This window comes from Athene noctua, chromosome 20, assembly GCF_965140245.1.
Source record: "Athene noctua chromosome 20, bAthNoc1.hap1.1, whole genome shotgun sequence".
Taxonomy (NCBI): Eukaryota; Metazoa; Chordata; class Aves; order Strigiformes; family Strigidae; genus Athene; species Athene noctua.
In genome coordinates, this window is record NC_134056.1 from 9283140 (window position 1) to 9295520 (window position 12381).

Below are 12381 nucleotides of genomic sequence, written 5' to 3' on the forward strand. Positions count from 1 at the left end.
GTTGTTCCCCTGTTTCTCCCCTTTTCATCCAATTCAGTGCAAGAGTACAGAGCAGCGCGTGATCACCTTTCAAAGAAGTGGCCATCAATGGGCGGAAACCACTCCAGGGTGACAGAGGTGGAGGTCCGAGCCACAATCTGGGGGGAAATTGCAATAGGAGCCGGTTTCTTCGCAGGCTGCCAGCTCTGATAGACGAGGTCCAAGTAGCAGTGCATCCTGGCCACTTGGTTGGGCGTGAAGGAGTCGGTGCAGTCATCATCTGAAATTAAAACAGAAGCCACATCAACCACACAGGAGATAAGGTGGGAGCAAGAGAGAGGATTGCAACCCGTGAATGGCAGCTTCTTGCAAAGGCTGGGATGGATTCTTGCAGCACTCTAAAGTTAATGGCCTGTGAACAAATTAGTGTAGCCATCACTTGTGGAGGCAGGTGAAAGGAAACAAGTTAAAAAGGAAAAAATAAATCAATAAACATTCCCTCCCTTTGGTCTGGGATACAAATGAAGCACCTAGAGGTCATCCCTAGATGAGACACAGACACATTGAGGTCGAGAAAGAGAAAGCCTCAGTGCAGCACCTTCTGGTCAGAACTGGGGCTACCAGTGGACCTCTGGGCTTAGAAGAATTTAATGTCTAAAGACTCTCTCTGAGAAAGGATAAAAGGCCAAAGGACAGCTAGTGTTAGGACAAAGCACTGACTGAGATTCATGCAAACTGTGTGCAAGAGACTTTGACAGATTTCTTAGATTAAAAGAACACAGAATTTAAAAAATAAATAATTTTTTAAAAGTTCTTAAATCTTATAATGAACAAATAAAAATGTTCCGAAAGATCAATTTTTTAAAAAAAATCATTACAAACACTGATTAAAAAGGTACATTTTCGGTGCAGTAAAATAATTTCTATTAAAAATATCTCCCATTACCATCATGATTCTAACCCCTTTCTGAACTTTTCATAAACATGTTTGATATTTCAGATTTATTTTTCATTCAAAATGGAGAGATAATTTTGCTGGAGAATTTTCCATAAATATTCATTTCTCATTTCATCTGTTTTCCCCAAACATGATTTCGCAACAAGAACATGTCTAGTGCCTTCTGAACACCATACAACTTTACAACTTCAATGCCCCGGAGAAGTAGAAAATGACTATTTGTCTATTGTGCAGATCACAGAAGGAATAAATATGTTGTGCAAAGTCACCCAGAAAAGCTATGCTGGGGAACTTGATGCTAGCACTTTAACCATTTTTCTGGTACTCTTCCCATCAGATGAAAAGCTCTTGAAAACAGAGTGTTTCTTCACATGTGCCTGCAGAGTTCGTAGCCCAGTAAAACTCAGTCCCAGATGGGACCTCTGCACGCTGTTGTGATACAAACAACAATGACAGTTTTGCACAGGTCAAGCAATATACTTTTCTGGGAAGATGCAGGTCACCGAAGGTTGCTCAGAGAGTTGCTTTGTGTGCGTGTAAGTTGGAGGTTCAATATCGTAATAGTGTTACTAGATGCTCTGATGTCGTCAAGTCCATGCCCTGTGGAACTCAAAAGGAACAAAAAAATATGAATTTGTTCTAAAGAAAAGTGTGAATTTGCTGGCTAATTTAAAACCTTACCACATCTTCCCTGAGATGCAAGCAAAAGGAGACCGCTTCGGTTGGGATCCTGCTCAAACTACAGCCCCAAATGCAGTCTTACCACAGTAAGGACATGTTCTCCTGTGTCTCTCCTAATTCCACTGAGTAGTGAACCTCTTCTCATCAAACATGCACAGCAGATAGACAGACTCCACCAGCTTGAAAATATCTACAAATCCCCATGGGTATGCAAAAATCTGCTTTAATATGACATCTCTGGATTTCCTCAATAACTATTGATGGTCTATCCCTGAGCATGCTGTAAAAGTCGTAAATATTCTTCACGGAAGCACAGAAGAAGACAAAGGCCCTTAATAGCCATCATAAAGGAACAATAAAATACATATAGGACAAAACAGTGAGACAATGGCATGGGAGAAAGATGACCTGCATTCTCGATCTGTGTAAACATCAGCACAGGCTGTGTCCTGGGGGAAGGGAAGGGAGGAGAGGGGAGGGAGAAAGGTATTTCACTTGACCACTCGATTTCCAGAAAGGTGCAAGATCCTCAGATGAAGTAATAATTAGAGAAACTCAAGAGGATGATTATTCCAACAGAATTCAGAGGCAAAATTCCTGCTGATTTCATGAAGAGTCATCTAAAAGATTAACTTTTTATTTGGGAACACCGTGGCTATTTGGACTCGTAAAAATAATTTACGAGTCCAATTTCTCACAGTTCTCGATCTTCTGGACATCATAACTTGTGATTTCACAGGAAAATAAAAGTTACCCTTTAAGTCAGTGCTTTGCTACAGAGCTGGGGGTAACTGGACAGATTGATGTTAGACAGAGACAGACAGACAAAGAATATGATTGAGCTGTATACGAACAGCAAAACAGAAAGAAAAGCAAGGCAATGTTTAGAGCTGCATGACCTCAACCTAGGTGTTTCAAAGGTATTTCTACAGCAATTTGATATCCTGATATATTTTTATTCCACTGGCAACAACAGAAAAGCAAACAGATTCATGCATGAGCTCTAGAGATACCTATCATGTCGCTTCACTTGATTTTTCAAGAAAAAAATAAAAGGTTTCTGCTCAGAACACCAGCACATATGTAGCTCCCAAGAGCAGACAGGTATCTCTGTGGTCTGCCTCTCTGTCTCAGCTCTCGAGAGAATTGGCAAGGCAAGTTCTCTTTGGAAGAGGAGACCTCAGCGTTTTGAAACAAGCACGCTCCACCCCTCATCACACACACACAAGCAGATTTGGTGGAGGGCTATTGTCATCTGAACTGGCACTGGCTTATTTGTGTGATGTTACCAGGAGGCTGTATCAGGCAGTAAGATTCTCTGCCCTACCACATGCACAAAAGTGCACAACAGGCTGAGGAGCTGCCTTCGTGCGTGTGTGCTTGTCCCTGAAAACACCCTCTAAACAAATAGAGAAATAAAGAGAAAACTAAGCATCACTTTTAGCTAGTGCCATGAAGGGCATAAAAGCATTTCTGTTATAAATCATTTCAATCTGTGCCCCAGATGACATTAAACACTTTGTTTCTCTACAGTTTTATTACAGAATAAGCACTCCTATGACCTTCTGAGTGGGCAATCTGTGTTTTTGCCTGGAGTGTAAAGGTGCCCTTCAGTGGCTATAAGTATATTGGTCACCTTTAAAATGTTGTTGATGCTGTCAGCTCAATGTCACAGACCTTCATCACGGCTAAACCCTGTGACCCAAAATAAGGGGTAATACGAGCCAAGGTATCCCCTGTTCTTTCTGGGAAATAACAAAAGATTCTTCAACTCCCCTTGAACTTCCAGGAGTGCAGCAAGGACCCCAGCCCACCCCTTCTGATGGGCAAGGGTCCCAGGAGCTCATGCGCTCTTTGTGTTACACTCTGTTGGTAGGAGTGCCACGAACCAGCCCCCTGAGCAACAGAGCTGTGCCTACAGAAGCCTACAGAATTATAACTACAGAATCAAGCTTTTGTTTAAGCAGCTTATTCCTCTTGGAGGGGTGGTTTTACCACACTGATATGGAGCCTTTGCAGTTGCAGTCCCAGCACAAAGCAGCCCAGCACACTGGTAGTCTTTGACCAGAGAAGCAATCCTGATCCAGGTACCATCCCAGGATTCACATTCAGAAGCTCAGATGGCTGAGATGAAACTCAGATGTGAGTGATTCCAGCTGAGCCACAGTGGCTCCAAATCAAACAATAAATATGGTATTTGAACGGACACCTGGAGGCATGAGCAGGTCTCAGTAAATGTCTACCTATCACAGGTTTATCTCACAGCCTTGGTGGCATCAATATTCATCTGACATTCAATATCTCCTTGGGAGAGGGTAAACAATCTCTGAATTTGGGTTTTTCAAAGATCTCATAGATCAGGCATCCAGATCCCGAGGAAATAGGGTGTCAAATTTGCTGCAGAGCCTTTAGAAGCTGTTTTCTTAATGCTGATCTCATTTCTTCCCTCCCCCAAACCTTCTGCCTGGTCTTCGCATGAAACTGTGTAAAGTTGGGGAAAACTGGGAAAAAAGAACAGGAGAACTGGAAGGGATTCTTGAGGCCATCAAATTTGATCCCTCATCCAGTCTGGTCCCAGACCAATGGACACACATGTCAGCATGAAGCCCCACATGAAATGGACTGTAAAAATCAGAGGTAATACTGCTATTCTTCGTTCTTGCCCAACCACAGACACCACCAGCAAACCAAGGAAACCCAAGTACCTGCATAGCTCATGAAGTTACTGAACGGCGTGTTTAGGAAACTGTGAAAACCGCATGTGTCATTGCCAGGTCCGGGATCCCCACAGAGCTTGTGCTTAGGAGCAGGGTTGGTGTCACTGCAGAGGTCCCCAGTCTCGAAGGAGGGCTCGGTTTCCATGCACGGATCACTGCAGGAGAGGATCTCTGAGATTCCCCGGAAGACGTGATAGAGCCCCAGGCTGTGCCCAATTTCATGGATCATTGTGTGTGTGTGGCCAGGGATGCCATAGAAGGAAGGATTCAGCACAATGCCACCTGCAAGGGGAAAAGAGAATAGCTTCTATGTTTGCCTTGTCTTCCTCAGCACAGCAAGAGAAAGGGAAAAGAAGACAATCCTGAGGGCAGATCCACTGGCAATTCATGGGATCCTCTATAGCATAGACTGCTTTTGGCACAGTCAGGCACACTGCCTAGCTCAGAGACACTGCACAGCAAGGTTTAATCTCACCCCTCTGGGCGTCTAAGGATGAGGAATCGTGGGGAAAAGCCACAACAAACCAGAAACAGAGTGTCAACTGGTCTTTCAACCGAATATGCTCAGTTTGGTTTGTTTGTTAACTTGGAGAAAAAGCTTACATGCAATTACTTCATACTGTGCAATTTCAAATAATTTAATGGGCTTAAAGAGAATGACTCTGCCCAGATAAGTGTAAGGAATGTATTTAATACCAGGAGTCAAACTAAACATACCTGGAGAATTCTCTGTATATTATTCCACAGGGTAAATATATAATAGAAGCCTGTTAAGTTCTGAAATGCCTTAAAAATCGCAGTAGGTTGCACCGATATTTGCAAACTAATAGCTGGACAAAGAAAACAGAATACACCCAAGGCTGGAACAGTTTTTGTAGGGTGTGCTCTGATCATACAGACAGCTTTGAAGTAACTGTCAGAAACACACTCTGTTCAGAAACTCAGACAAGCCTAGTTTGATCTGAACTGCACAGTCCACTAATGAATATGCATAAGTCTAATGTGTCAAAAAATATGAAATCCTGGAATGTGATAATTCTAAAAGAACTGCATGGCTGTTAAATGTGCGCAAAGAAAACCAACAGTGATTTTTTTGTTGTATAAATTATGGGATGTGTAGATAAGCAAATGGTAAATTAGTGAGGCTTTACAGTATATTGAATTAATCATAAGAATTATATTTTTAGCTCAGATGTACCTTTGGATTTATGATATACTTCATATTTTCTTTATTTAGCTTGTTGACCTCAACTTTTCCGAACCTTTTGTTTAAAACCATTTGTGTATACTGCCTACCGTGAGAACAGGAGACTGCTTTGTAAAAGTTACAGTGGGAAAATAAATCTTGGACATGGTGCACTAATAATTTAGTGACAATGAGGAGAGAAAAGGTTTTGGCAGGAGAAACTTTATCAGTGACTGTAGCACAGGGAAGATGAGATCTCCAGGTTCTGATGAACCATAGACTCTTCCTTCTCATCTGCCTGGAGACTTGATTGCAATAACCATGGAATTAGAGAAAAGTAAGACCAAGAAGATCTTAAGAAGTCATCTAAATTCTACTCTCAAACAACACAGGACCAGTGAGGTCTATACCATCCCTCACACATATTGGCCTAACATCTCTTTACAACCCCTGATGACACTAGCAATCAATTTCAGCCCTCAGCATCCCTATGGCTGCAAGGATTTAACTCATATCTAACCTGAATTGATTTTTTGGCAGTTTAAGTTCACGACTTCAAGCCTGCCTCACACAGATACGAAGAACAGAAGATTCTCCGCCCCTTTCATCAGCTTTCATGAGATTGTCATCATCCCCACTTTAGGCTCTTTTCCTTCAGTCTGAATAACTAATCCATTCAACCTTTCCTCATAGCTCAATCCTTTTTCTAGACCTCCCTGACTATTGTTCTCCTTTGGTTTTCCCAGTTGTCTCACATTCTCCTCCAAGTACACTATCCAAACACAATACAGTATTCCAGCTGAAATTTTATCAATGCTGAAGAGAGAGGAAGGACCACTCTGGATGTCTTGTGAGGCCACGTGCACAGATAGCAATAGAGAAAAGACTTTCCCTTTGTGCATGCTCATGTGAGGCTACATGCACACAGTGGAGTCATATGTACAAATACATATATAGTACCCTAAAAAATCAACTGAAATTTTAAATACAGACACAAAAGAGCGAATACAATCAATCACACTGCAACATCATGACTATTACGCCACATGTAGCATCTGCACATCCTTCTCACAGCACTGAACTGTTCCTTACACCAGTTCTCTGCAATCCCAATTAACTGTGTACAGACCTACCAGTATGCAACCACTGCAATCCCCATGTTCCTTGAATCCCTCTCTACCCCTTCATACAATACAAGCTCTGATTCCTCTGGTGCCTGGTCTCTACCCAGGTGGAGCCCTTTACACCCAGAGAGCACCCTGGCATATTTTGTGGGGGTCTCTTTCCCAAAGATAATTTCAGAGTTTGTTTTCCAACGGCAGGAATATTGGTGAAATTCCTCAGAAGGACGTGCCTTCAAAGTAAAGGCTGGGTAAATGGTTCTGGCATTGGACAGCCCTGAGGCAGCTGGAGAGGGAGATTTTATTTTTGCCTTTGTTGAAAATTTATATTTTTCACAGCTGTCAAGAATCTAAATCAATTGCAGTTTTACAGAAAAGATAAACTCCCTCACCCAGACAATCTCTATCCCAGCCTTTAGATCTGCACCACAGGACATATTTCATATTTTTTATTAAGTACATATTGGATTTATAGAAGAGAGTAAAAAAGATTAAAGATGAATTCTTACAGACCAAGCACAGGTCTGGGAGGGCTATTATGACAGGAAATTATGACCATTATTTATTTATTTTTACTTTTTTTCCACTGCAAGTCAACTTTAAACTGTTGACTAATGTATTTTTTTCTTGTGAGATCTTTCTTTGGTCAATGAATTCTGTCAATACACTGTAGGAGCTGAATTTAAATTGTTTTGCTCAGGCATGATGTTGACAATTAGCTTAACGAAGTGACAGAAGAGCTCATCAGGGCTTTGGGCAAGCCCCAGCCCTCTTGCAGAAGGTTCTTCTTGGCACTCTGGTGCTCTCCCCTTGTTCTCTGCTCCCTCCCATGACAACACTAAGGGAAGCTGTGAAAATACTCATTTAGGGGAGGATCAGCTATATTGCAGCCTTATTTCACTCCATCAGTGGCACTAGGGCTAATGTTTCCCACCAGCACCCCATACTGTTGCTCAATCAGAAGCAAACAGAGTTACTGTGGGGTTAGTGCCAGAGCAGGGGGCTGTGATACTACAAAGCCTGGGTGCTGGTCAAGGCTGGGGTTAATATCTAGCTTTGGTTTTGCCAGAATTCGTTGCCATGGGGAATGCTCACTGGCAGGCATTTACAGCATCTTCTGGTTTGGGTGCTCCCAGCAGGGGCCCATGGAGATGGGGCTGGAGGCAAGTCAGAGTGGAAGTGGCTTCTCGGCAGGAGACTGGATGTGTGTCAGTGCCGCTCCTTGGGAAGGGAAGTTTGCTCACACTTCTTCCAGAGCAGCTGCAGAGCTGGATGTCATAATAAAGTGTTTACTAACTGAAGTAGGGCAGCCAGCTTCAACTGCTTGGTCTGACCATGGAGCCTCTCTCAGCTGTGGAGACAGAGGACTATAAAGAGATGTTAACATCTAGGTCTCGGTGTAATGTATTTTTGAACATGGAAAAGCCTTCCTCACTGATGGCTCGAGTTGTAGTTCAACTCTCATAGTATGCTTTAGAATAATAAACACCATATTTTGCTCTCCTCATCTAGGTTTGCATTTGCCATGTCTTTTTTGTTTTGCTCAATGTGGGGTTGAGTAATACAAAAACTAGCTGAAACAGCCTTTCACAAAGACTGAACTTGGCTGAAACTAGACTTCACTTGCAGCCTAGGAAGGTTTGGACAAGCTGGAGAAATATCTGGAAAAGCTGTGGGAATCCCTGCTCTTGTAAGATGACCAGATCAGGTTTGCAGCTTGAGGGAGGTTTGTGCAGTTAAGAGAAGTACATACAGACTCAGTCAGTGACTTCTGAACCTTTTGAGGTTCATCTGACATTTTGCAAGGAACACAGGTCCAGTGGCACCGCAGGTGTCAGGGCAATGAGTCATTTGGGAGGTTGCACAGCTTTGTCTGGATCCCTGGGCTCCAGCAGCCGTACTCAGCAACCTAGTTATGAAACATGCAGGGCAGTCTGCAGGGTAATGAACTCTTTCCAGTTCCACTCAAATGAACATTAGAAATACAATCTCTCAGCAGTTTGCTCTTTTGCACATTGGTAGAGAAAAACAGCAACAAATTTTAACTATGGTCTGTGAGGAAAATTAACTGAACACGTCCTAAATAATGATCAGAATGTAACAGGCTAAGGTTAAAAATTCACTTCTGTCTAGCATCCCTGCACCTATCCCCCCCAATCTTCTTCGCAAAGTGCTCCCATGGAGTGAATGCCCCGTAAAGTAGCTTCACTTAAAAGGTGAAATACTTTCAGCTTGACATCATTTACAAATACCATAATATGCTTTGGGTTTATAACCTAATATTTTCCTGGTTGTGAGCCAGTATCTGGGAATCGTGAAATACTTTTTTTCCCCTGACTATATATTAGAGGAATGATAAGAAATCAGAACAGAGCTTAACGCATATTTGTCTTTCCTTCTCAGTGTCTCAAAAGAATGCTTTACAAAGAAGAAACATCTTTATCACTCACCTAGATGCATCAAGGCTTCCTTGTCCCAGGGCCAAGTTGCCACTCCAGCCAGCTCTTCCTCGGAGGAATTGGCAAAGAAGATGTTGAGGTGTGTGGATCCATCCAATTTGAGTATGTTCTTTAGTTCATTGACATCTAAGTATGCTCTGTAGAAGAAGAAAAGCTTTTTTTTTTTCTAAAGGTGACACAAAAAGCAACAAAGTATTGAAGAAGTGCTGCAATCCAGGCAAAGATCTTACAATATCCTGCATATCAGTCACCTGAAATATTTTAATAACCCACTCCCAAACTTCAATTACATTCATATAGTGAATCTCATCTAAGGACTTCAGGCCATTGATTAACTAAGGCCACAAAATCCAAGGTAAATACATAAAGCTGTCTACATTCCTAAGATAAGTATAGGAATCTACTTATTATGAATGTAATTAACCATGTATTATGGTCAGTAAATCTTTTTATATCAGCAGTTACCTTGCACATTTCCTCTAAGCTGTTTATTATTGTTACCTCTAATTTTCCTCCACAATAACAAGTTTCACATCTTCAGGCTGGCACAACAACTAACACCAGCTCAGGAAGTTACTCCTTTAGCACCAGTGGCAGTCACTTGTGCTGAGGTGCACACGGTCTAACCCTGACATAGGATGCTTGGTTGGGAATTGCTATTTCCAGCAAGCAAAGTTGTGCCAAGAGGTCTCCTTGCATGAGATCCCCGCAGGAGTGGTACCATACCATGACATAAATCCCTAAGGCTCCCTGGGTGTCCCCTCACCGGGTGAGCAGTGTTTCTTTTATACCTTTTGAGAACTCTGGAGGTCAGTTACAGAGCAATCTGCTTGCAGACAAGCAAAGCCAAACCCTTAAACCTGACAGCCGTTGGGAATGCTTTTCGCACTTCTTTAAATGAGTCGCCTTTGTCGATACTGGAATATCAGAGCTACTTGCCAAAGTATGTACCATGGTGCCACACTGCTTTCAGTGGCACCAAGATGCTCTAACTCAGAATAAAGTGGGAGAAAGTGAAGCACAAGAGTAAACCCATTGGTTCCCTGTTTCTAGCTCACATTGTCTTTTTGTATGAAGTGTTGTGCTAACACAAGATGTAAAACATGGGTAATTTGTACTATCGTCACTTGACAGGTGAAAACAACAGAGATATAGATCCCACTGAATCAAGTACGGTTGACTAGACTGTAAGGCAAGGACACTACGATGCTCTTGAGCAGGTTGATTCCTGCTTCCTAAAGTCCCCCTTTCTGTGTGTGTATAGGGCTCACGGAGCTCTCACAAACCAAACCCACTCGCATTCAGTAAGTAAGGAAGAGTTCCTTGCATACTTTGCAAGGCTTTCGTTCCCAGAAGGGTGAAGAAAAAATAGGGGAGTTGGCTCAGCACCAAGATCTTTCTGTCCTTCCCTGGAGGACTCCCCAATGGAAAACACATTCATATTTCCACAATAGCTTCCCCTGCCACTTGCTGAAGTCATTGCCTCCAAAATAGTTCATGGCTGGGTGTCCCCAGGCCCTCGCTGACTCATGGAGGAAGACGTGCTCTTTGGGGACACCAGTGGAAGGGTATGTTTCCATTTCATACAGTGTTTATCTTCCGATCAAATGTGGATGACATCCTGAAGGACAGGTCAGCACTGTGACCCTATACACATTTCTCATCTCTCCCCTGTTCCCAACACATCTACGGAAAATACACAGATCTTCCTCTTAGCTCCTCAAGCTTGATGTGTGCATATCTGCACGATGTTCTGAGGCTGTGCATAATCTATTTCTAGGATCTTCTTTGTGCCTTTGAAAACATCTTTTCCAAACGTGGGCTCATACTTACACATCTCCACAAGCAATAGTTTGAAATTACATATAAGAGCTAATGTGCATTTCCAAATGAGTAAGCACACTGGGGGAATATGTGACGGAGGGTGTGTGCATGTGAAGGGGACGATGTGTAGGTCTGCACGTATGGCAGCATCAGTAAAAGACAGCGAGCAAAAGCGTAAGAGAGAACGTGGGAGTGATGTGATACTTTATGCAAGAGAGAAAAGGACAGAAACAGAAGCACTGCGTACCTCTAAGTAGAAAAACGTTTGTGTTTTGTATCACAGTGGGAAGGAAAGGCCCACTGTCTGTATTGAGACTGCGGTTGTTGACTCTGGATGCAGATGCTTTACGGCGTATGCAAATCCCTGTAGGAGTAACTATAATCAAACTCCCCTCCTGAGATTACCATTTTTAACCTCGCTCTTCTCTTATGGTTTCAAATAATCTAAACTAATATTTCTTTATTCTCAGCTGTCTCTTTACTTATTGTTTACACAATCCAATCCCCACTTATATCCTCAGTGCATGGCCACAGTTGTGCTCTCACTTGCATACAGACTATGTGCTTCGACATCTAGGGCTGTTTTGTACATGGATTATTACGGCAGACAGCATCCAGAGCAGACAGCATTTAACTAACTGGCCAGTGATGTCAGTGCATCACCAAGACTGAACTCATGTCTTACGTAAATCCACTGTACTAAGTCAATTGAACTTGGTTTTATAGTATTTCTCTGACCACTGCTTCTCTGCTAGCCAACAAAAGTCTGTGAATGAGCAGAATATATTCAAACAGTGTAAGAACAGAATGCTAAGAGGAGTTTTAGCAAAGAGTCTGCACAGGAGTAGGTGTAAACAGATCATGCTTGGGAGGAAGCAAATGCAAACCCCTTTGTAAAAGCAGACAGCAACCCCCAACACATAAACATGCTCAAGCATTTAGCTCAGGCAAATCCCTTGTAAGCGTGTGAACATGTGCCTGCATGTGCGTGCATGAAGGGAGGCGTGAGTGTGCAAGCAAGGGCTTGGATTGTGCACACATCCAAGATCGCCAAGACTACGCATGCAAAGGATCCAGCGTGTGTGCGTGTGTGTGTAAGAGATAAAAACACAAGCTGGAATTCCATCCTCTCCTTCCTCCCCATGTTTCTAATAACCTCCCATCCCTATCCATCATCACCACATTCCTACACTCAAGGAGGCATAAATTAACTACTTTTGCAGTTCATGTCCAACTACGTAGCTGCAGGCAGCAGACCCAACAGTTATCAGGTCAAAACAGTTTTCAGTTGTTGAGTTGGACTAGGCTGACTCCCCCCTGCTGCCGCGGCTGCTTTGTTATCAGCCCAGACTATCTGACCCAATGCAATCTGCGAGCATTGCTTACACTTCTCAAGGTTATGTGGGTCCCCTGATAGAGGACATAATGTCTGTCACATGGGCTCGTGCCAAAGAGA

General features: G+C 42.8%; 1 protein-coding gene across 1 annotated transcript in view; it reads right to left on the reverse strand.

Moving 5' to 3' along the window:
- Window positions 1-12381, reverse strand: part of PAPPA (pappalysin 1) — a 183070-nt gene that overhangs the window by 121126 nt on the left and 49563 nt on the right. Inside the window, exons 3-5 of the mRNA XM_074923417.1 lie at window positions 9093-9238; window positions 4324-4617; window positions 67-259 (exon numbers count right to left, since the gene is read on the reverse strand). Coding sequence (XP_074779518.1) covers window positions 67-259; window positions 4324-4617; window positions 9093-9238 — 633 coding nt within the window. The remainder of the gene's footprint in view (window positions 1-66; window positions 260-4323; window positions 4618-9092; window positions 9239-12381) is intronic.